The sequence below is a fragment of the Alternaria novae-zelandiae genome, assembly GCF_023758075.1.
Source record: "Alternaria novae-zelandiae strain BMP 2774 chromosome Unknown scaffold_32, whole genome shotgun sequence".
NCBI lineage: Eukaryota > Fungi > Ascomycota > Dothideomycetes > Pleosporales > Pleosporaceae > Alternaria > Alternaria novae-zelandiae.
In genome coordinates, this window is record NW_026056992.1 from 1 (window position 1) to 24,455 (window position 24,455).

Below are 24,455 nucleotides of genomic sequence, written 5' to 3' on the forward strand. Positions count from 1 at the left end.
CGGCAATACGATATTCGAAATAGGTCACAGTCTTCGCTTCTTGAAATTACAGCATCCCTATCACCCCCTGGCTCGCCTTGATGGGCTAGCAGTTCAGCCTCCGGACATGGATTGGGGCTTTCAATGGCAAGATATCGAGATACTAGCGTCAAAGGCAAAAGCGTACGAAGAGAGGCTCCGACAAGCATTGCTCGCTTTCAGCACAGGATCACATGACGAGACAGCCGCTCTCTCTACTCACACAGCACCAGAGTTTGCGACTGAGGTCCCGACTAACTCTCAAGATCTCGATCGATACTTTGAGGACTCTATCCGGCGCATGGATGACACACCGAAATGGTCGTGTCAAGCGCTGCCAGACGAACTGCAGCTTCTCATAGAGAAAACACTAGAGAGAACAAGTGAAGATGGCGAGGCTGTATCCAATACGTTCTCGCCACCCATGTCTTTAGCATCTACACTGTCGTTCCGCCCACTCATCACCGCACAAGCGAAACTAGTCAACGCAGCCACGATCCGTTTGTTCTTTCGGTCACATCAGCTGCGACTTCACCTATCTCTGCAGCGGCAGTACCACCTTCTAGGTGATGGTGTCTTCTCATCCCTACTAGCAACCGCCCTATTTGACCCCGACCGCGAGAGTGCCGAGCGTCACAAAGGAAAGATGCGCAGTGGAGTACACATGGGGTTGCAACTAGGGTCCCGAACTTCATGGCCACCAGCGAGTTCGGAGCTTCGATTGGCATTGCGAGGCGTTCTCAGCGAGAGCTACTATTCCTCGACGCTGTACCAGTCAACACAGGGCGATGAGGCTGTAGCTGCGCCTACCGCGCTTCTCAACAACAGGGATAACGATGAGCTTCCCGGACAGCTCAACTTCGCTATTCGCAACCTCACCGAGGCGGAACAAGAAAAGGTCATGGACCCTGATGCATTACATGCTCTCGACTTCCTGCGGTTACAGTACGTAGCGCCAGCCCCGCTAAATCTAGTGATCACGAGTACCTCTCTAGACAAGTACGACTACATTTTCAAGTTCCTGCTGCGGCTTCTGCGCATGCTGTTCGTCGTCTCGCATCTACCACGCGAGTATGCAGATAGCAACGCTCGTTACTTCAGGACCGAGGCGTATCACTTCGTGATAACGCTCACCAACTACGTCTTCCAGACCGGCATTGCAGAGCCGTGGGACGACTTTGATACCTTGGTTCGGACGGTCGAGACCAGGTTAAATGAGGAAGACGCAGCCGGCGAGCTCGGAGTGCGTGTCACGGAAGGTGTTGCATCTCTGCGCGATTCGCACGAGAGATGCCTGGACAGCATCTTGTTTGCACTCTTACTCCGGAAACGACAGCGCAAGATCATGGTCCTTGTAGAAGAAATATTCGACCACATCCTTCTCTTCGCCAAGATGCAGAATGCCAACACACAACAGACGGAAGAAAGTGTGAAAGGTCTTTACGCGAAACTCAGAGGAAAAGTACGGGTGTTCTTGAGTGTGTGCCGAGGCCTGACAGGCAAACAGGGCTACGGCAAAGGAAGAGGCACTGCAGAAGAGAATCAAATGGAGCGGCTGGTAGTCGCAATGGAAATGAACGGCTACTTCGCTTGATGATAGGAAGATACTAAAAGGCAAGATAGCGCTTGGGCTGTGGCCTATCATCACTCCGTGCCACAATCATTCCGCCTCGTTTATTCCGCCTTACACGACAAGGCACCAGCCCCACTTTTCTTCACGCGTGTATACTCCGCTGCTTACATGCACCACCAAAATGATGACCACATACATGGAATGGAGCAAGATAAAAGAGACAGCAATCGCCTCCTAGAATGACTTGCTTCGATACCACATCACCTCTCAAGATACCATTCTTCCAAAATGGCCAACCCACGCACCCACACCCTAGACAACTTCCGCACGAGCCTAACAGCCCTCGTAATCCTGCACCACGCCTCCACCCCCTACGGTGGTGCAGGCCCCTGGCCCTACACTTCCCCCCGCTACTACCCCAGCAGCTCCCCCGCCCTCGTCCTCTTCAACGTCACAAACCAGACCTTTTTCATGGGCTCCTTTTTCCTTGTCTCCGCGTACTTTTCCTCCATCGCCGCGAAGAAGAAGACGAGGTCGCAGTTTCTGCGCGAGAAGTGGAGGAGGTTGGGTGTGCCGACGCTTGTGTTTTGTCTAGTGAGGGGGGGTTTCGTGAGGGGGATATTGGCGGGGAGGTTGAAGGGAGAAGGATGGGGCGTGGTGGGGAGGGAGGTTTGGGAGGGGGTCAAGAGCGTGAGGGGGATTAGAGGGCCGGTCTGGTATTGTGCTACGCTTTTGATCTTTGATGCGGTGTTTGCTGGGGTGCTGCCGGGGTATTTTGCGCGTACTGAACCGCTGCTGGCGAGCGAGAAAGCGGACTCTGGAGCTCGCTCTCGCGATGTCAAGGCCAGCGCACCGTCGACGAAAACTCCATCTCAAGTGGATATTACCAACGCCCCAGAGGAACCGAAGCCCTTCCGTACGACCCATGTGCTGGCTACTCTAAGCCTGATATCGACGTCATCCTTCTTGATCCGACTTCACTACCCCGTAGGCCGAGCCTTCTGGCCCTTGTTCCTCCAGCTGGCGTATGTATCCCAATACGTCACTTACTACACCGCCGGCATCTACATCCACCGCTCAGGGCGTTCACTGCAAAACGCCATCTCTTCATCAACCTTACGCATCGTCGGCAGCATCACCGCCTCCATCGCCTCCCTCAGTCTCTTCCACATCAAGTCCCTACTCGACTCCGGCATGTCTTTCCCCGAGATCGTCCCTCTCATCTTCGGCGGCCCAAACCTACTCGCCTTCCTCTACGCGTTCTTCAACGAATTCGCTGGCTTGACCCTCGCTTCGCTCCTATTGAAGGCTTTCTACGATCCGCGTTTGGCGTTTCTGAGCAAGCGCTGGACGGTTGGGGCCGTGGATGTTGCGAAGTATAGTTATGCGGCTTTCTTGGTTCATTCACCGGTGGTTCTTGATTTGCAGTGTTGGTTTGGGAAGAAGGGCTGGGAGAGTATAGGAGCGGTGGCATCGGCGGTTGTGGTGGGGGCTTTGAGTGTGGTTGAGTCGTGGGTTGTTGGGGTGGTGTTGAAGAAGGGGGTTGAGTGGGCGGGGTGGAGAGGGTATTTGTGATGTGCTGGAGTGATGCAGCTTTTAGAGGAAAGCTTCTAAGTTGAGACAAATGCTGAGCTACAAAGCAACAACGCAACTGTACTAAGTCGGAACCAGATGAAGGCTCATAGATAGTCTAGCAAGGACCTTGTACTTCGCAATCACATTTCCATTGGCCGTGGTCTGATTACGTTTTTGGAGTAGTCGTTTCGCGCTACTGCCGGTGAAGAATTCGTGTAGGGGAATGAGTTCCTGCGGCGCTTCGCTATGGAAGCTAGTAAACGAATTCGCATCCGAACGGAACGTCAGATCTGGAACACTGAGCCATCTTGCAAAGCGCCGCATTACGGTCTTACTCCCACAACTTATTCCATCACATCCTGTGTCGAGATTCCACGTGTCCTTACCTGAGTGATTCAATGAAGCAGACAAGGACTTCTTCGATCGCCGTCCGACTTGGCGCAGTTCTCTAGTGGCTGACGCCTGCTCGCGCAGAAGAGCATTGCTTAAGCAGCTTTCTTCTATGGTATTAATCTCCCGACGGAAATCGTACTTGCGCTGTTCGAGATCGCAATCCACCGACATGGCGCGAATGGCGAGACAATAAACGTTGCATGCCGAGAATGTGTAGTCGGCCGAAATAAGCTTGCCAGCCCCTGTGGCGACTAGACCAAGAAGTGCGTACACCTTGTCGCGACCATCGGTCGCAAGGCTTGACGCAGACCAGTCCAAGACCTGCGCCAGGCTTGTGGAACTCTTAGACCAGCTGTCTAGACGAAGCATGGGCATTGACCATGTATGAAATTTGAACGTATAGAGCACCGTTTCGCTCCAATCAGACTCGATGTGTCCGGAGCGGATGAGTTTCAGAAATTGCGTAAGATAGTCCCAATTCAGAAATGTAGTACCGCACATGATTCTGGCGTTCTTGGCAACAACGACTTCCTGGATGATCCACACTCGAGACCAGTACGTTCGGCCTATCAGGCGATCTATCGCGTTTGTGATATCGTCGTCCAACTTGAGGCTGCAGCCCGTGACCGGCTGGTCTAGAAAGCCGCATTGAGCGCGATGAGAATCTATGACCAAGCTCAAATTCTCGATGTCTTGATGTCCTGGACCTAGCCACATTACTACCTCAGTCGCATTGCTATAGATAGCTCTCATTTGTGCTACCTGGTGCATTCTCTCCTCTGCGTTATTTTGATCGATGCAGATTGCATCAATCCAGAAGCTGGAATATGGGAACGCGTTCCCTAGATGTGCCAGAGCTTCTCTGAGATTCGACGTGATGTATGCAGTTTCGCCGTCTAACGAGATGGCATTCCGGATCGTTGCATCCCCCCAGACGTAGGAGAGCGCTAAGTACGGAATGGTCTCTGACGTTGAGTCGTATTCTTCGATGGTACAGCGGATGTGTCTATCACTGGAGCCAGGCAAAAACCGAAGTAATCTGATTGAGTGTGTCGCTCGAAGATGTCGATATCGATACGTTCCCGCATGTCCATTGGTAATTCCTTGAGCATGTATTAAATCCGGAGTGGTGGAGCAGCGCCCTTTTCGCTTGATCCTGCGTCTTCTCCTGTAATCAACCAAACCAGCCACTGCATCGTGACCATAGCTAACGAGTTTGGTGTTAGTGAGCGACCATCGATTGTGTCGCCATAGCTAGAAAACTACTTACCTTGTTAGCTGTCGGATTCTCTGCGTGACCGGCATACCGAGGTCATCAGGCTGCGTCTATGATCAAAGTAATCTCCGAAAGATGATGTGCGACGCAGCGGCTGACAAACAGGATGGGCGGCTTTAAAGACCAGCGATCAGCCATCGATGGAGTTATTGAAGGCTGACAGTATGATAGCCAGAAGGAATAAGTTGCGCTTCATATTCCCAATGCGAATGATGTTTATGTAGGGCAGTGCAAGGCTTCCCTATTCGTGATGGCTGTACAGGCGGCATCGGCATCAGCACCGCCTGGCCCGTCCCCTAGTCCCAATCCGGCTAGCGCATGATGCGCAACCTTGAAATCGCTCCAGTTTGCAGATTACGCATTCGTCGAGGGTTGGGTACATGGGCGAATTAAGAGGTTTACCGACGACATGGACATCTACGTGTTGGGGAGACTGGGCCATATTACACTGTCATTTCCCCAGTCAAATTGACAGAATTTTTCACTGAAGACTGCTGCATTGTCTCCCTAATACCTTTGCAAACGCCTGCCAGGTTCGTATGACTGACAGGGCGTGATATGCTTAGGTACTTATGTAAGGATGAAATCAAGCAACCGCCAAACGAACCCAGGGATTACAACGTCCATATTCGAGATAAGCAAGAGCTGTTCGTTGGGTGGTAGAAACAAGAGAGGGCTTCTTTAGATAGTTCGTCATCTTGGGGTTTGGTCAGGGTGGATGATTTGCGTGTCTGGTCAAAAAAGTCCTTCACCACCACCATCACTTCAATCCTTCTTTTTGGATCTTGTGCTGGGCGAGAACTTTCAAAACGAAAGCTCGAGTTGATGAACAGCTTTACGTGCTGCCGTAGTACTCTTATTGCGATTTGTAGTCGTTGTGGGTCGGTTAGTGCAAAAGTCCAAAAAATGTCCTTCACGGCCACAACACCAACACCTCTTGTTCGGGACTGCAATGGACGACAGCATAGCAAAAAGAAAGCCCGACGTGGGGGTCGAACCCACAACCTTGAGATTTGATACAATCGTGTCTATTAGGACGTGATAACTAAGAGTCTCACGCTCTACCGATTGAGCTAGCCGGGCTGATGTTGCTTTCGATGGAACTTCGACCGAACGCAACGTATATATTGTTATGATGAAAGCTCAGAGCTCCCTCAATCGTACAGAGTCCAAGGATGTGAAGTTTGGATCGCGATGGAAAATTTTGTTTGGGTATGCGGGTCGGGACTTATCAGATTTTGCCAATATCCGAAAACCCCGCCTTTGCCAACCAGCCACCCATCCATCCGGTATACGGAAAAGACAAGCTCTTTAGTTGCTCACGCTACAGTTCGGGTGCGCCATCGCAGTGTGTGCATCGCTGCTGAACCTAGCACCAGGACTACTGCAATGATCAGAAACAATAAATATGGCTCCAAAACCTTACAAGTCGTTTGCGCATCACGGTTCTGCCTTGTAAGGCATGTTTTTGCTGCCTAGTCAAAACATGCAAGTAATATGCACGACACCGCTCCATCGAACACCCTTGTCAATCTCGGACGGCACAGATTCTAGAAAGAGACGAGGTATGCCTCCCGCATTACTGTATTGCGACAAGAGACGCGTGCCAACGGTGGCGAAGCACGAAGATGGTCTCATAGAGGCGCATATAAGCTCATTGTGCATGAGCTTGAGGGATGTATACGAGCTTACTAACGGACGTTGGACCAGCCTCCCTCGGTTGAGTATCATCCTCGATGCATGTAAGTTTGTGATGCACACACGTTCGGTGCTCAGTGCGTTGTGGTGTACTCAGGGGTCCGATCCGACGGGTAATATTTGAAACGTCGATAATGTGCCGCTTAGTGGTCTGGATACGAGGCAGAATTGGAGGCTTTCTGGACCTGCATCGCCTGGATCGAGGATGATACAAGATGGTGCGCTTTGGCCGAGAGACGGTCAGTATTCTCGGGTCGACCGAGGATTCGTTCCGATGTAGTTGCGATTGCGCCGATCGCTCTCGTGCAAGTGGTAAACACGTGACGTCATCCTAACATCAAGCTGTGTCGCGCAACGCGTCAAGTCGAGCCCTTGGAATCACTGGAACAACTCCGTGCCCAAAGTCTTATCGGTAAATTCGCTACCTCTCAGTTCAATCCTTGTTCATTCGATGTTCGACCATGCCACGGACGCGAGGCGACGCAAGCAGTGGCGCTGATGCGGAACGCGATGCCAATCAAGATCAGGGGACACAGCCGCGAGACACTGCGTCTGGAGCGCAAACCGCTGAGTCTTCGACACAATCTGCCGGCCAGAAGAGGAAAGTGAGATCTGAGAATGAAGCATCTGCGAAGCAACGCCGAACGAGCGAAAGACAGGGAGCAGCTACATCGGTACGGGCCGAAAAGAAGGAAGAGCAACCGAAAGAAGAAGATCTGGAACAGCAGAAACCACGACTCACGACACCAGATCTGGAATATGATTACGATCGTTCCAAACTACGTGACCCGAGACCAACTCCGGGCCACAGGGCACGCCCGCGCTGGGATGACATCAGTGCGCCCCAAGAGATCAAAGATTGGGTCAGCGACAGCTTCTACATACCCAAGCCCACGAAGCCTCCTGGACGTCTGAACGTCGCCCTTAAGAACACAATGTTCAGAGATGAATGTCGGCTGAACCCCTTCGCACATTTTCACAAACTGTATGTATGCCATGACAAGGGACGCGAGGGCTCACCCACATACGACCAAGGCGGCTTCGAGCTTGACTACGAGAAGGTGAATGATTGGATGAAACCACAAGCCTACAACAAGAAAAATATGGTGCGTGGCATGGAGAAAGCAGTCGAACGACGAACGACTGAGCAGCAGAAGATGTTCGACTTGTTCTTTTTGGCCAAGTGGAACGATGACAGAGGTATCGGTCACACCGTGGAGAACTATGTCAAAGACCAGGTGTCAAAAGACATCGGCGTGCCCTGGCATCAAATCGGTCCGGAGCAGGTGCAGCAATGGCGTGACAGAGGCTTCGAGCCTGTCAACTTCTACGACTGGTGGAAAGAGCCCAACGAAGAGGAGACGAAGAGAATGATGAATATGATGTCAGGAGCTAGTTTGAGAAAGGACCTGTAATTACATAACCATCTCTGAGGATGTTCCAAGGGATTATCACTTTGACAACACGCTAGTCTTTCCTCCGCCCATATGACCCAAGCTAATCTCAACACGTCCCATTCTGCCGCCGGAAGACATCCATACATTAAGCCCTCCGAAGAACACATCAGGCCGTCCAAAGCGGACCGTCTCACGGCTAAGCGAAAAGCTTAACCTACAGATGCCACGCGTCTCACAATCCCGCTGGCTCTTGGTAAGGCAAACAGCGAGGCGGAGTCCCCGAAGTGTGGTCACCTGGGTCCCGCTGTATAGTTTCACGTATTGTAATGTAATGTAACAGCGGTATGTAGCTCTCGGTACGTGGGTTTTGGGCATCTAGGGGAACGTGCCGCGTAGTCTGTCTATTCATAGTAATGTAGCTGCCTGAATTTTCTCCAGGACATGTGGGGTGTGGGGTGTGGAGTTTCTGATACAGTGCTTGGAGAAGTGACGGAATGTGGAGACTTTTGCTCACTCGGTATTGACATCGGGTACGTGAGTGTACGTCCCTTCTTACTATCAAAATCGCATTAACGACACTGTCAGGCGGTCTTCTCCGAAGAGTAAGGGGAGAGATTGTCACAGCAGCGAGCATTAGTCTCGTAGTATCGAGTGACGACCTGTAGACTACACTCGCCTAACGCGGGTATCGCCCTTGACGAGTGACGGAGGTAGACGCCTTCCCTTCGTGTAGAGTCTAGTGCCCTTGCGTCCGCATAGCTTTAACACGGCCACTCCGACCTCATCATGCATACTAGCCCGGTGCCATCACCCACGCCAACACGTAGTCTTCATTCAAGCATCGCCGAATACTTCAACGGGCGATACCGAATGCAAGTCTGCCACACCAGCGGGTACTTGACATCATAAGTTTGACATCATATCATCCTTCCAGAGTGTTCATGTGCCCAAATATACGTTCTTTCTATGCAGGAACGCGTACCCCTTCCTACGATACCAGGTCCAAGTATGCGGCGGTGACGAGGCCTGCTCAAGGCAGCAACGTAGGAACATACCAACTGAATCCAGACCCAAAGTCCGGTCCGACAATGTGAAGAACAATGAATGCCGTGCATCGAAGACACAGATCGACAGGGACGGGACGCCGTTCCACGGAGGTGGTTAACTTCAAGGTTCCATACTAACGGTACCTGCCGCTGTGCGGCAAGCCATCAGCCTTCACCACGCGCACGGTGTATCGTGACGAAAACTTTCAACACCAACAACGCCCAAGCGAAGCAGAATGGCATGATACCATCTACAAGCGCCAAATGCTGCAGGGACTCGCGTGTGTAAACGAGAGGAAGTCACACGCGTCGCGCAACGGATGAGGCAGGTAAAACAGCGGTCCAGGCGACGAGATCGTGCATCGTGCAGCGGGCATGGACGCGGATCAGGACACTCTACATTAGCTGACGCTAGCTAGCATGTAGGTGATCACTGGTGTATTGATGCGCGTGCTGGCCTGCAACGGCTCAGGCTGTCTTCAAGGCAGAGAAAAAGAAACAGCCCGGGCGTGGCCCACCGCGCAACAACCCTGATTCGTGATAGTGGGGACGGTACTATTTTGACTCGACTGGGTAACCGATCCTGTCTTTTCGTTCTTCTTTTTCTTCCGTAGATGCGCACTTTACTTGGTTGGGTAACCTTAACGCGATGGGGCGTCCGACTTGTACTCGGGGTTGAGGCTGTGCTGGGTTTAGGCGGCCAATCAGGGGTCCTCACTCCCGGGTTTGTCACGTGGTTAGGCCCGTTCGCGTCTAAAGAACCTGCAGTAGTTGGCATCAAGGTTCGCAAGGTGGTGTTTGAAACGCAATTGACACTCGGTGAAACGAAAGATTGGTCGAGGCTTTGTGGGCGGAAAATTATCTTCATTGCATATGTGTGACGAGACTCAGAACTCGACCTATCAAATACTTGCCAGATCTGACCATTAAGTAACTGCCAAGCTATACACTTTAACATACATGTTGCACAGCCTCACGACTGATAGTAAGGATGTTGTGAATGTCTGGGGTCACGGTACATTGCCGATGCGCTTTGGTCGTAAACCCGCTGACCTGATGCAGTAGGTGGCGAGTAATTCGGCATCGTGGCATATGCTGCTCGCTCCGTGGAGGCTGTGTAAGCAATGTTGTGGGGCGTTATTGGTTGCTGGGCGACCGGATATGGGCTGTAGCCATACACTGATGGGCTCGTGGGTGCACCGGTGTGCAGTGATGGTGAGGGGTGATGTGCGTAGGGCGACGTTTGATCCCATGTGGCAGGCATGTTGGAGCCCAGTGGTGGCTGAGTGTATAGATACTGAGACGGAGTGACCGATGAATGATGTAAAATCCGGTCGGCTGTAGCGGTAGGCATGGCGTATGTTTGTGGAGATGACCATGTTGAGTATGCGTCGTTGTCGAAGCTTGACCAGGAATGGCGACTTGATCCGTGTGATGGTGTGGACAGGAACGTATCGTACATGTGGGAATTGGGGGAGAGGTAGTCATCGTCCTCGGCATAGTTCGACAGGGCCGGTGTACCAGAGTCGGATGGAGAACTTGGGGCATTGGGAAGGGTGATGCCCTGGTTCTGGTATCTTCGCACGAGGACCGTATATCTTGACAATATTAGGAGAGGGTGGGACAAGCAGTAGTGAACAACGTACCTATTCTTGATATCGTTCTTTGATCTTCCTGGAAAATGTTCACGTTGGATGTCTTTCCAGTGTCGTCCGAGTCGCTGGACTGCGTCAATGAGTGTTGTGTCCTACGCAGCACCTGTCAGCAAGCCGAAGGCGGTTTCTGTCCGTGAGATTGCTGTCACTGACGTCCAAGTCGCGCCATTCGCTTCGATCAAGATCCGGATCAAGTGACTGCTGCCACCGCTTCGCGCATTCTAAGGGATGGTCAGCAACGAAGTAGTAATACATCGTAGTACTTACGGTCTGCGCTACGACTTCCGACACAGCTTGCGACCACTGTCCATCTGTTGATAGTGGAGTCAGTACGAGTATGTGCTTCCGATTGATGAGCCATACTTTTGGCCGTATTGTTGTACCCCTCTTGAGAGCAACTGATCTTCACTCTTTGACCACTGCCCCTTCTTGAGACCTCCTGCTACTGAGTTGTGCCACCGTTTTCGACAATCTTTGTTCGTTCGACCAGGGAGGCTATCGGCGATTCTGCACCTACGGGCACTGTTAGTTGTGGGCTTGAGTGGGGCAAAAGCAACATACCAATCCTTGACTTCTCCTTCCACGACTAATGATGCTTGGTTAGCTTGCTTGGAGAAAACTGATATGCAGAGACTGTTGCATAGCTGCGGAGCATAGAATACCACATGGACTGTGTCTCATGCAACTGTGTAACTTACGTTGGGCCTCCACTTCTTCGCGGAGTTTCTGATCTTCCGCCAAAGACCACTTTCGAGGCTGGCGAATGGAATTGTCCATAGTGATTGGGAACAGATGACGATGATGTACTCTAGGATATCCGAATACAATCAGAGATCTCTTGCAATGGACGGCAGATAGGATAATATGGTCAAAAGAGATGACAAGAGTTGTCTGAAGATGCTGCAATAAGCTTGAGTTATGTCAACCAAGTAGCAGTGACCCAAGGACTTAGTACAAGTAAAGAGTGCAAGACTATCAGCAATGTAGACATCGTGAAGAGACGACCTCGAGCGGAAAGCTAGCATAATAGTGTTTCAGCGCCTTGGCAAACCAGGTCCTTGGATTTTCCGGAGGGAGAGACGGCAAACAAGCTGTATGCCAAGCTGTAATGTTCGACGGTGGTTCTCGGTTCGGCTAGTGGACGGCGCAACCTACAGCGTTTTCGAAACAGCCCAGTAACGAACATGTTCCATGCAGCTGGACGAGGCTTTGCAGGCCATGACGCGTGCGTGTATGGTTAGTGCATCGTCTGACGGGCCGTTGACCAGGTGGTGTGTACAGCCCCCAAAGGATTCCCGCACTGGCTAGGTCCCTGTAGGTAAGGCTGCATGGACCATACACCGCTAACCTCAAGGAACTTCAGAACTTAGCAGCCGGTTTGAATAAGCTTATTGCTCCACAAGATATGCCATGTAGTCGCTAGGAACAGCAAATTGCATAGCGTGCCTGGTGTAACAGCCACTCGTTGCTCAAAGGCCTGCTTTGACCCTTTGTGGGCCTGTTCTGCTCAATGGTGGGAAGTTCGCTGAACTCGCGTCGACACAAGAATTCGGAGATCTATCATACGGTGAATGCCTTGCGAAACGTTAGTATCTCAGACGCCGAAAGATGAAGTCCATCCATCGATAATTTCGAGGTGGTTTCAAAAACGTGACTAGGTGGCTGTGCTCTAGTCCAATATGGGCCAACGCTGATCATCTCGGAAAAGCAGCCGAACAGATCTCTGGAACAGTCTAAGCCATCTGATAGCCGCATATAATCGGCGAAGAGAAGGTTGCGATATGCGTGATAGCTGTCTCTGCTGCTGACATCCCGCCACTACTATCAAGCGAAGAGGGAGTTAATACCGCAATGTTCTAGTGATAGTCTGCGCCATGCGCTCGAAGATCCGCTAAGATCTCAGACGGAGAGTGTGTTGCTGTATCGTGTCGTGCCATTGGAACGAGCTCGTTCAGTTGGAGGCGAAGATTACTCCTGGCGGTCAGTCCGCAGTCTTGCTGGTACGACCGGACCAGGGAGGCGATTACAGCGGTGGCGAAGACGGAAATCGGCAGTCAGATCAATTGAACGCATTCCGGTGAAGAGGTGACTATTCGTGTCTCGTGTATGTTCACGTAGGAGGTCGTGAGAGGTACATGCTAGGAAGTGAGAGCGAGGCTGGGAAGAGCGTTCATCTCTAGCGCGTGGATCGCGTTCCATTCGGCAGGTACCGTCAGCCACATTTGGCAGTTGCCGATTACTCCGCACTCCCACAACACACCAAACGCAGCGACCCTCATTCGTATAACTAGCTGGTGTGTACTGATTAAGCAACGCGCTTTTATCGCTCGATCGCTTTAGGTTATGTCCGGGTCTACCGCTCCTCGTGCAAGGGCTGAGGGGTAAGGCTGAACAAGTAACATCACACAACCGCATTGGTGCAAGGTGATATCGAACGATGTAAGAAAGAATGCAATGTACATTGAATTGATTCGATGATTCAACGGTGCTTTCTCGGTAAGAAGCTGTGCACCTGATCCAGAATGTCTGTAGCACTACTGCTTCGTCACAGAGTCTGGCCTATTGTATCTTGTGTAAATAAGCTGCTCCTCTCTCTGAGCAAGCATGTGCCTATAACGACGGCTAGATCATAGCCACCCGACATGCGTTCCGATCCACTGGCCACTATGATGTTCAACCTGCGGGAAGCGCAATACTTGCATCGTAGTGAACGGGTCGAAACCGTGTTCGTTGTAAAGCGGAGCGGTGTCTCCAGCACTGGATTGAGTGCGTAGATGTTGACAAGAGCGCGCGCACGCGTCGGCTGACGCAGACGTATCATCCCTCGGAGCTGGGGATAGTAGCGTCGCTATCGGATGACGATGCTTCAGGTCTTGCCCATGAGTCTCTGCGCTTTCGCAAGCAGAACTGTGCTCCCTCGTCCGAGCTTCCTCTGGCCATTGGGTCCCCTAGCTTTGGCCATGGTCTTCCTGAAGCGCTCACGCTCAGCAATCTTTTTTGCGCGCTCCTTGTCCGCCTCCTCTCTGGCTTTTTGCCGCGCCTCTATTTCCTCCCTCTTCTTTCGCGCCACTTCTGTCTCTTTCAAGAATGGCTGTGGTCGAGCTCGTCGCTGTCGCCTCTCCCAAGTCTGTGTGGATTCCGGTTCGGGCGACTTCTCTTCCAGCATCGCTACGCGATCGGGGTGTGGCTCCAAGGTGGGCTCTTGGACGGGTTCGGTAGGCTCCTCATCGTCGTCTTCGTCGTCGTTGGCAGATTCGCGGTCGTAGACAGACTTGCGCGGTGTCGTCTCTTCGTTTTCTTCGCGGGCTTTGAGCTTTGCATACTGCTTCTTCAGCTTTGCCTTGGTGATAAGGCCTTTCTTGATCTTTTCGACTGAGTACCCAATTAGCAGTTGAAGTGTATATGCGATGCCAGCAAACGTAGGTGCTGAAGACTCCCGCGATACGCCTGTCTAAATCCCTCCTCCGCGAGAAATCTATGCGTGAAGAATGTTGATAAAAACCTACTCTTCCGTCTATGGGTGCCATCGGGTAAGTTTGCGGGACCGATGTCGAAGCGACCCTTCTGCTTCTGCTTTTTCACGGAAGACTTTGCGTCTCCCTCATGCGGCCGTTTGACTGCCATATCGACGGCTGTGGTTGTGTTGAGAAAGTTGGGAGTCGCGGTATGCAGATTGTCGCAAACGCGCGCCGACTTTCTCAGCCTTGGCAAAGTGGGGCGCGATCTAGAGCCAGTCACATGGTCTTCACCACCGCGGCCGTCCTGCACTCACGCCTCAGCTTTGTGCACCATCGCAACTATGCACCAGCAAAGACGCAGCCCGCGGGGACGTGCAGGAACACCCGGATGAGCAGTGTGTTCTTTTTCGTCGTGTGACATGCTGCGTCGGCCAATACCGGTCCGGCGGCATGGGCGACTTTATCAGCAGCGATTAGGAACTTTCCGTCTTGTAACAAAGATCACAGCGCGTCATCTGTCCCGGTCCCTGCGTCCCTCCTCTCCGCACCTTCAACTGGGGCGCTCCACGCTGTTTCGTCCTAAAACTGGGCAGTATGACTGTACAATGAAGCGCCCACTGGAGCCAGCGCACCCCGTTTAAACTGGAAACTCTTACTCATATCATTCGCCGGGCCAGCAGGTGCTCCAACCGCTTGACCTGACGTCTCCGCCATCCTTACGACCTGCCATCTCAGTGCTCCACGTCTTTTGCGCGCGCGAACCCGCCACTATTCTCTGATACTTTGTCAAATCTTTGTACTCATGCTGTCTATCGCAACAATCTGTTACAACCATGCCCATCTTTCATGATCCCCATGACAGTCCGCCAACATCGTCATTCTTGCCTCAGGCCTTGGCCACCGGCTTTGAAATACCGCATACTCCGGGATTTGCTGTAGAAAGGAACATGGAACCGGACATGCAGCCAGAATCGCCGAAAGTCGACATGCTACAGGATATGGACCCTGGGTCGCCCAGCCAAATGCGCAAGCCGTCTATGTTCGGACGGAAGGACTGGATGGAGAGGATCAAACGAACGAACAGCCCATCGTGGCTGCAGCGGCAAGGTGTGAGTAGCCGGGGAACTAGGAAACGTCCGCCACGGTGCCTGATAATCCATGTAAGGAATACTGATCGTGTATCACAGGGCGATTCCGTAACTGAGCGCGACTCCTCGACCCGACCGACGTCGCAAGACCGACCGACTACACCTCAATCTTCATCCGCCGAGCTGCAAACCTCTCGAATCTCCACCCCGGAACATCTCCGTGACCCTGCAGCGGTAGGTCTGGATATCGAGCGTCCACGATCGGCATTACACTCTGGAGACTTTCGAGAAAAGAGAGCGGGCACGGCGTCTGAGAGCGACTCCTCAACTTCAGGCTTCCTAGCGACTTCGCCGGTGGTGCCTTGGAATCGCTCGTTCCCTTCTGCTGCTTACACTTCGAACCGCAATGACGTCTCGTACCCGGTGTCACATCACCCAGATGCCCGAATACCCGCCCGAGCGCGAGCGATATCGCAGTCATCACAGTCACCGTTTAGCTCATTTGCTTTTCTACCGCCCACAAGCCCGCTTGTTCAGCAAGCAAACAACACAGACTTGGACTTTTCTTCCAGGCCAGGCTCGCGGCAAGGGTCCCGAAGTCCCGACAGAAATAGTCGCCGGCATACCTACTCTCCTGCATCCTTTCATGATTACCAGTCCACCCAAATGGCGCGATCCGCCACCGGAACTCCGGCAGCTCGACACATCCGCCACAGTGGTTCAATGCCATACCAAGCACACCAACCGCGACGATCAATGACGTTCAATCAGTCTGAGCCTCAATCTCAGTCGCAAACACCGTTCCTACACGCTCGACGCCCCTCCTTTTCCTCGGAAGCATCTCCGTTGCAACACGCCCCCATGGTCGGTTCATACGAGGAGTCTATACTTCGTGGGCGTATGTCTACTACGCCATCGCGGCCTCTTGATTTCGTCGCCAAGATTGGCGTACTCGGCAAAGGACAATGCAAGTCCAGCCTCAAGTGCCCACCGCACGTCACAGTCCCCTTTCCAGCCGTATTTTACAGTTACAACACTGGCAACGGCAGGATCTCAGACAATGAGCCGAGCCCTTATGTTGGGCACATTGACTTGGAAAACACTTTGCCACCGCCAGACGAAAGCAGCGAAGCTAGTAAACGCAAGCGACGACATGCAGTGCCAGCCCCCGAACAAGACGATCTTGACTTCAAGATTAATCTTGGTGAAGAGGAGAGTGGACAGAGCTTGAAAGGAGACCTTCGTCGTAAAGAAAAGAAAAAGCGACGATCTACGTCTCCCAAGGCACCTCCGGGGGGATGTTACCGCATACCACCGCAGGGGCAGCTCCAGATTGTGCTGAAGAACCCAAACAAAACCGCAGTGAAGCTCTTCCTCGTGCCATATGACATATCGGATATGGAGCCAGGTCAGAAGACCTTTATCAGACAGCGCAGCTACTCTGCTGGACCCATTATCGATATGCCTGCATCTTCACGGAAGAACCTCGGAACTGACCGTCCAGAGGCTGCCCTCAGCAACTCAGACGATCCGAACGACCGACCTATCTTGCGTTATCTCATACACTTGCACATATGCTGTCCTTCAAAGGGTCGTCATTACTTGTACAAAAGCATACGGGTCGTTTTTGCGAATCGTGTACCAGACGGCAAAGAAAAGCTGAGGAATGAAATCCAGCAGCCTGAGCCTAGATACAGCACGTACAAGCCGACGCGAGATGCATCATCGCTGCAAAAGACACATCTACCGGGAGCTCAACCCGCTACGGACAAGGCTTTCCGTCGACGCAGCGCTGGATGGCCACTATCTCAATCTCAGCAGGCGTACGATCAGCTTGATGGACTGAGGCAGCACACCCCATTACCTCCGCCAGCCGTCAAGTTCACTGGTGGCACCACCAACTCCTCAGCATCAAGCGGCTTCAACTCGCCTATGCCGGAATTACAGCCCATACCTTTCACCATCGGCAGGCTCACTGCAATTGAGTCACGGCCTATGTCTCGCGATCGCATGGATGTTGATCCGAAGAGCCCCTTCAGAACACCCATTACTTCGCCGCGAGCTGGTGTGAGTAGTCCGAAAAGTCAAAACGATGGTACCTTTGAGAAGCTCAGTAAAGGCGACATTGGCTACGGCGGAAATGCATTCTCGCCGCTCGGCAGCCCGTCTGCTCCGCCCAATGCCGGTCTACTATCACAGCGATTGCGCGGTTTGGATGTTCAGCGCGACGAGGAGGAGTAAGCGTTTCTCATTTACAGGAGTTTGAACAATCCCTATATGGTCTGTTTTGTGTTGAATACCCCACTGTCTGTAGTTCTTTTACTGGCGTTATAACGACCCTGTTGGATGTTGCCCTTGAACCATAGTGTCATCCATGTACTTTTATGCCCGATACTCCAAATAAAATGAGAGCTTGAATCTAAGACACTTCCGGAACTGTGCAGCCGATGCGTGCAATGACGCCCGCAGGCTTGCCGAACTTGTGGCTGTAGGGCTTAGCGTGGTTGCGCTCAATTGTTCGCGAAGAGTGACGTCGGCGATAATTTGGCCAGAGCCGAGCTCTCTTCGGCGACTTGAACACTGAGTATTTATCTATCCGAACAACATCTTTGATAATCTAGAGACGGTAGTCGCCTTCTTAGCTTTTTTTGAACCGCAACAAATTATCATCGCGACACCAACACCAGCCATGGCCTCCAAGCGCGCAGCCCAACTGCTCGGCGTCCGTTCCAATGCCTCCGTCATCGGCCGTCAGCCTACACGATTGAGCTTCAACACTGCACGCGCTTTCAGCATCGCACCCAAGTCACAAAACACATCCATCTCGCAGAGCAGGACGGTGGTTGTAGGTGGTGCGGCGAGACTACAAGCGTCACCAGCGCAAAAGAGATGGCATTCACAGGCCCCCAACGACTTGAAGCAGAACAAACTCTACCAATTTGACGATGTACGTCTTGCCTTCATTTCCCATGACATTCTTAGCCTATGCGAATGGCTTTTCTCATGCCATCGTACACCCCTTCAAGCGCACCACTAACTCATTCAGGTTCTACACATCCTCGAAGCGCCCTCAGACTCACGTCTCCTCATCGACGTCCGCGAACCCCATGAATTCGACGCAAACACTATACCCACCTCTATCAACATCCCTGTCACCTCACAACCCGATGCGCTGCTACTAGACGAAGAGGAGTTTGAAGATAGGTTTGGCTTCCAGAAGCCACCCAAGGGAAAAGAAGTCGTCTTCTTTTGCAAGGCTGGAGTGAGGAGCTCAGCGGCTGCAGGAATCGCGAGACAAGCTGGGTAAGTTGGATTCTTCATTGGCACACGCCCAGAGTTCGATAAGCGGGCAAAAGACACTTGCTGTAGAACATTAGCTAACCCGCACGGCAGATACACAAACGTTGGCGAATACCGCGGCTCGTGGCTCGACTGGCAGAAGCGCGGTGGGCCAGGCACAAAATCACCGCCCAAGCCCGATGGCATAGGCGAACCCAAAGCTCCTACTACCGAGACGAAGCCTACAGCTAGGACAGGTGACAGCGGAGAAGAGGATCTAGGGCCTCAGGGACAGCCAAAGTACCCACCGGGAGGAATTATGGGCCAACAGTAGATTTACGATGTGGAGTTGGCAGATTGCGGATAGGTTGATAATATGAAATACGAGGAAGGCGTACATAACCGGCAGCATGCGTATATGATCACGTTTATAAAAAATTTGCGTCACTTTCAATCATATCCGAAGGGCAACAAGACATTTTTGTAGAAGTGAAGTGAAGTATAGTATTAAAAGAGTAAAGTACAGGCACTCGGATATATGTATATGATGAAAAAGGGGAGAGATCATTCGAAGGATGTATTTCGCCAACGCAATAAATGCCGAAGTTAGTAACGACCACTCTTATCGGTCCAAAGCTTGAGCTTGACACTATTCGAAAGTTAGCACATCTCAACCCGAATCGGAACGTCAGATCAGAACTCACCATCTGCCAGTAAACACCGCGTTTCCTCAACAGCCCCTGGTGATCACCCCTCTCCAACACCATGCCACTACCCAAAACAAAGATGGTATCCGCCTTCTGAATCGTAGCAAGGCGATGCGCGACTGCAATCACCGTTCTTCCGCCCTCGCCAGCAGCGCGCTCAATAGCATCCTGAACCAATTTCTCAGACTCAGAGTCCAAAGACGATGTCGCTTCATCTAGCAAGAGAAGCTTCGGTTTGCGCAGTAAGGCGCGAGCAAGACTAAGACGCTGTTTCTGACCACCAGACAGCGACATGCCTTTTGGTCCTAGGCGCTGGGCATATCCGTCGGGCAGGGAGGTGATGAAGTCGTGGATCTGGGCGTCACGACATGCTTGCTCGATGTCTTCGTCTGTGGCGGTGTCGACGGATAAAGCGACGTTTTCGCGTATCGTGCCTTCGTACAGCGTGGGTTCTTGGCTCACAAGACTGATTTGCTTGCGGTACTCTGCGGGGTCAAGCATGGTGATGTCTTGCCCGTTGTAGAGGATGCGGCCGGATGTTGCATCGTAGAAGCGCTCGAGGAGCGATATGGTGGTGGATTTGCCGCACCCGGATGCACCGACCAGTGCGGCGAACTGGCCTGGTTGGACCTGGATGTTGAGGTTGGATAGGACGGGCACTTCGCGGGTTTTGTAGGCGAAATACACGTTCTGGAACTCGATGCCTACGCCTTCTTCGGGTTTGCTTAGAGGCGGATAGGCAGTGGATGTTGTAGACTTTGGTGGACGCATACTGAGAATGCGGTTCGCGGCACCCGTGGCTTGGGCCATATTGGGGGCATATGAGAAGAATTGCCCTGCTCCAATGGCGCCTTGCACGATGGCTTGGTAAATGACGAAGAAGTCTACAGGACTGTACTCGCGGGAAGCCAGCAGGGTGCCGCCATACCAGAAAGTAAGGGCCATACAAGCTAGTTCAATGCTGTCGCTTGCCGCAAAAATAAGAGTGCCATACTTCGCGCTTGAAAACGCTCCTGTGACATGACCCTTGAGCAAGGTCTCATAGCGCTCGCCAATCATGTCTTCCATGATAAGACTCGATACTGTGCGGAAAGCACCCACAGCTTCGGATGCAAACTGGCTGCTGTTCTCGAATACCTTCGCGTTGGTCTTGTCAAACTCGAGTTCAATGCGTACACGGAGATATCCAGCAGCCAGGATAAGTGGTAGCGCGGCAAATAGGGCAACAAGGGACAGTTTCCAACCATAGATGAAAGAGATGATAACGCAGCCCACAACATTGACAATAGCAATGAGCGCAACGGACATCTCCGTTGCCATTAGCTGCTGAATCTGTGTCGAGTCTGAGCTCAGGGTCGACGTAAGAGACCCAGGGCTGTGCCCTTGATCGTCGAAGAAGGCAATGCGTTTGCGGATGAGGTTGTCCAGGTATTCTTGTCGATAGTTCTTTGTTATGGCAACAGAGATGAGGTGGCAGGCCGAGCCCATGAAAAAGTAGGATAGAAACGTGCTCCCAGCCAGAACACCAAACATGCCTGCCCAGAAGTTGCCTTTGCTGACAAGTTCGTCCATGGGAAGGGTGAAAACATTGACGACGTTTGCAAAAATGTAGGCCTGGAGCGGGTAGACGACACCGCTGGCCAGTACACCCAGAATAGCGACGCTGTATAGGATCCAATGACCGCGTTGTTCGTAGATAAGACGCCCGAAGCTGCCAAAGAGACCTTGCTGCTTATACTCTGGGTCTTCGGCTGATTTGGAGACATCAGTGCTCTGCTTGTAGTCTTCATGGATCTCAGTGTCTGCGCTCTTAGCCTTTTCGAGCGGGTCGGCATCAGCGTCTTGTTCCGCTTCCGCTGCGATCTCTTGGGCATGAACCAAGCCGTAGTAGACACCGGCTTCTATCTTCAACAGCTCATCGTGGGTGCCTTGTTCCACGAGAGCACCTTGACGTAAGACCACGATCTTATCCGCGCGCCTGATGGTGGAGAGGCGATGCGCGATGACGATAGTCGTCCGGTTCTTCGACACGCGATCGAGAGCTTGCTGAACAATGCGTTCGGTACGTACATCGATAGCGCTCGTCGCTTCGTCGAGAATCAGTATAGGTGGTTGTTTGATGATGCTTCGCGCGATCGCTATTCGTTGTCGCTGTCCACCCGAAAGCTTGATGCCGCTCTCGCCAACCATGGTTTCGTAGCCTTCTGGTAGTTTGGCGATGAACTCTTCGGCGTAGGCTTCGCGACACGCGTCTTCGACCAATTTCATCTTTTCTTCTTTCGGAAAGTCTTCATATTGGGTACCAATGAGACCAAACGCGATGTTGTTGTACAGGGTGTCGTTGAACAGGAAGGGCTCTTGCTGAACCAGACCGATTTGAGAGCGCCACCATTTTAGGTCGACATCTTGTAACTTGGTACCTCCAATCTTGATGGTACCAGTGCAAGTGTTTGGGCCCAAATCAGGCTCCTCGTCCTTGCTCTTGTCATCTCCAGCCTTCTTCGCAGATGCTTGCTTGCCTTCATGCTTTGGTATAGCCTTCTTCTTGAACCATCCAGACTTCTGGGTGCTTTCTTTCTTGCTTTCAAGCGTGTCTTCTTGAGGCGATGCGTCGTTCGGTTTCCCATCTGATGCGGCGGCCGTTGTGCCTGAGAGTTCATACCATCGCTGAACCAGTCCCACAATAGTGGACTTTCCTATAGGTTGAGGCAAGTGGTCAGTAAAGAGCCCACGATTTGTAGAAGAAGAATTGCTTACCACTTCCGGATGGACCGACAATAGCGGTAACTTTGCCTGCCTCGAGCTCGAGATCAAGGCCTCCAAGGATCTGAACATGTGGTCGGCTTGGATACGAGAAGGCAACGTTGTGAAAGCTGATGTTTGCGTTGGCGGTTACATCAGGCTCCTTCAATCCAGTGGTATCAGGGACAGTTGCATCGATCGTGATGAATAGTTCGGTGGCGGCAGATGATGCCTTCGCGATGGCAATAATTGGGCTCACAACCCTACTGATGTTCGTTATCGCCATCATGACAGAGAACAGAACCACCACTATGACTCCGACGTCGCCTTTGCCTTCCGAGTACTGCTTGATCCCGAACCAGAACGCAATTGCAAATGTGCCATACATTCCGATCATCATGGGTGACATGACAAGACCCATCAGAGGCGCAGCCCTGCGCTCGTTCGCCGCAGCTTTGTCCAGCAAGGCCTCATGCAGCCTTGCCAACTTCGCTTCTGCACCGAATGCAGTAAGGATGCGAACGGATGAGAACATCTCGAAAGCCATGGCAGAAGCATCTTCATGATGTTTCTCGGTAATCTTGTGTATCCGGATGAAAGGTGGCAATATGATACCAAAGACCACGAGGATGAACGGAAGCGAGGCAGAGGCGACTACGGTGAGCAGTGGGCCTTTGATGAAAGCCACCACATACGCTCCGATAACGAATGCAAGGGACTGGAAGAGTATAGCGAAGTGCTGCGATATGGCGAGTTGCACCGTATTGGAGGAGGTTGTAATCCGTGTAGACACTTTGCCAGGACTTATAGTGTCTATCACACTGATTGGCTGTGCGAAAAGAGCTCGTAGATATGCTAGACGCAATGCAGCAGAGATTCGAAGGCCGCTGATTCGGATGGTGAGCTATACCAGTGTTAGAATGATGGAAGCCTCTTCAGGGATCGTGTGCGTACCATTGATATGTAGGATAACACGAACTTCGCGATGAACAGGTAGACAAGGAAGAGGGTGAGCCTGTTGATCTCGGCTTGGAATTCTCCAGCTGTCAAGGCCGTTCCGGGGATGAAGTAGTTGGTAAACGAGCCGACCAATTGACCTGAGTGCTGTCAGTACTTGCGCAAGGTGCCAATAGATTCCAGGCTATCAGATCCTACCGAAGACAACGTTCATCAAAGGAAAGGTAACGCCGGACGCTATCGAAGTAACGCAACACATGAATATGAGCCAGTAATCGAGAGTAGTTCCATACGAGAATACTCGCTGCTCGAACGTTAGCCAGGAATAAAATCCAAGCCAATTTACTCACGAAGTAATTCTTCATGCCCGCTTGCGGGACTTTCTTTGCCTTCGATGAGGTACTTTCATCTTGCTCTGCATCTTCGATGATGCTGTGCTTTTCGTCGGGTCCTGTCTCTAGAACTTGAGTGGCGATAGCAGTGCTCTCCACCCCAGCGTCGACGGTCGGCTGGGGTGGCGGTTGACCGTCAGTGACATTGGAGTTCATGGCTGTGCAATGCAAAGGAGCGTAAGAAACCGGCAGAGTCCAAATGTGAGATGAATGATTATTCGACAGTAGAGGAGGCGATCATCTTAACCGGGGGAAGAAGGTTGATGCCTAGTGATATGACTGCCGTATTTCGTATCCCAGTTACACCGGACAAAGCAGAATCCGCGTTCCGATTCGACACGCACACCGTCAAAACTCGGAGTGAGAGTGTAGCTGAGAACGATCGTTTGCACCGGGGCCAATGTTCGTCGTGCCAAGTGCACTACGAATCTCAGCCACAGGATACGCTAACCACACGATATCTCGCTTCACCACCATCCTTCCTAATCGAGCGACTACCTGCGAGACGTAAGGGGCAACGCGCGTCTGTTGTGTTTCAACGCCCAGACTCGATGTCAGTGCGAACAAGTGCCATCGGGTGCTGGAAAAAGCCGAGCTAACGCTTTTCCCAAGATATATCGAGAATTGAGCACGCGGGTGTTGGAGTTCCCGGGCACTTTGGGTGTTGTCAAGCGTTCTTCAGAGTGAGCGAACGGTGGTCGGTGCCTGAACGTCCGACTCCACCGATCAACCAGCACTCCTTAATAAACCTCTACCTTCCGCACAGCCCTTGCATTTTCACGGACAGACCTTTAGACTCCCCTTGAGCTTTTCAAATTGATAGCAGACGCCTTCGATTGCGACAGCATGTGACCGGGATGCTCATCGATCTGCTTTTTTGACGACCTCGTAGCTGGCATACCTACCTGAGTAGGTAGGCATGTCCGATCGTGCACGTGATTTTGCGAGCGGACCAGTGAGAATGCGCGAGCATACCAGATTAGGAAATGACCATGGCCAAGACATGTGCTAAGGATGGCTGCAAGGATGACAGAGTGACGAAACCTTGCTGCCTAAAATCAAAGAGGCCAAGGAAGGTACGATATTCTGTACTCCATATGTTAATACACCACATCACTGTGCATGCCTGCCCGATCCTGTGCAGGTTGCGGCGAAGGCGCCTGAGAGGGAATTGGCCATGCAGTGCGCTAGTCCCACTTCG

At 52.1% G+C, this 24,455-nt stretch overlaps 7 protein-coding genes and 1 non-coding gene across 8 annotated transcripts; 4 read left to right on the forward strand and 4 right to left on the reverse strand.

Moving 5' to 3' along the window:
* Positions 1–106: 106 nt before the first annotated feature.
* J4E88_010302 (uncharacterized protein) lies at positions 107–1,612 on the forward strand (the record flags this gene model as incomplete). The annotated part of the gene is made up of 1 exon (XM_049403896.1): positions 107–1,612. The coding sequence occupies one exon, from the start codon at positions 107–109 to the stop codon at positions 1,610–1,612; it is 1,506 nt and encodes a 501-aa protein (XP_049250268.1).
* Positions 1,613–5,812: 4,200 nt separating this feature from the next.
* Positions 5,813–5,918, reverse strand: J4E88_010303. The gene has a single exon. It is a non-coding gene; the product is annotated as a tRNA-Lys (tRNA).
* Positions 5,919–6,994: 1,076 nt separating this feature from the next.
* On the forward strand, positions 6,995–7,948 carry J4E88_010304 (uncharacterized protein; the record flags this gene model as incomplete). Its single annotated transcript, XM_049403897.1, has 1 exon — positions 6,995–7,948. The coding sequence occupies one exon, from the start codon at positions 6,995–6,997 to the stop codon at positions 7,946–7,948; it is 954 nt and encodes a 317-aa protein (XP_049250269.1).
* Positions 7,949–9,949: 2,001 nt separating this feature from the next.
* J4E88_010305 (uncharacterized protein) lies at positions 9,950–11,408 on the reverse strand (the record flags this gene model as incomplete). Its single annotated transcript, XM_049403898.1, has 7 exons — positions 9,950–10,574; positions 10,623–10,723; positions 10,785–10,852; positions 10,899–10,942; positions 10,995–11,144; positions 11,193–11,217; positions 11,330–11,408. The coding sequence occupies 7 exons, from the start codon at positions 11,406–11,408 to the stop codon at positions 9,950–9,952; spliced, it is 1,092 nt and encodes a 363-aa protein (XP_049250270.1).
* A 2,089-nt stretch (positions 11,409–13,497) lies between these two features.
* On the reverse strand, positions 13,498–14,255 carry J4E88_010306 (uncharacterized protein; the record flags this gene model as incomplete). Its single annotated transcript, XM_049403899.1, has 2 exons — positions 13,498–14,003; positions 14,138–14,255. The coding sequence occupies 2 exons, from the start codon at positions 14,253–14,255 to the stop codon at positions 13,498–13,500; spliced, it is 624 nt and encodes a 207-aa protein (XP_049250271.1).
* Positions 14,256–16,038: 1,783 nt separating this feature from the next.
* On the forward strand, positions 16,039–17,418 carry J4E88_010307 (uncharacterized protein; the record flags this gene model as incomplete). Its single annotated transcript, XM_049403900.1, has 1 exon — positions 16,039–17,418. One exon carries the CDS (start codon positions 16,039–16,041, stop codon positions 17,416–17,418), a length of 1,380 nt encoding a protein of 459 aa, XP_049250272.1.
* A 448-nt stretch (positions 17,419–17,866) lies between these two features.
* Positions 17,867–18,790, forward strand: J4E88_010308 (uncharacterized protein; the record flags this gene model as incomplete). The annotated part of the gene is made up of 3 exons (XM_049403901.1): positions 17,867–18,124; positions 18,224–18,480; positions 18,571–18,790. 3 exons carry the CDS (start codon positions 17,867–17,869, stop codon positions 18,788–18,790), a joined length of 735 nt encoding a protein of 244 aa, XP_049250273.1.
* Positions 18,791–19,078: 288 nt separating this feature from the next.
* TR06 (ABC-type transporter tr06) lies at positions 19,079–23,410 on the reverse strand (the record flags this gene model as incomplete). The annotated part of the gene is made up of 6 exons (XM_049403902.1): positions 19,079–19,105; positions 19,161–21,859; positions 21,921–22,809; positions 22,860–23,002; positions 23,061–23,166; positions 23,213–23,410. The coding sequence occupies 6 exons, from the start codon at positions 23,408–23,410 to the stop codon at positions 19,079–19,081; spliced, it is 4,062 nt and encodes a 1,353-aa protein (XP_049250274.1).
* Positions 23,411–24,455: the final 1,045 nt, after the last annotated feature.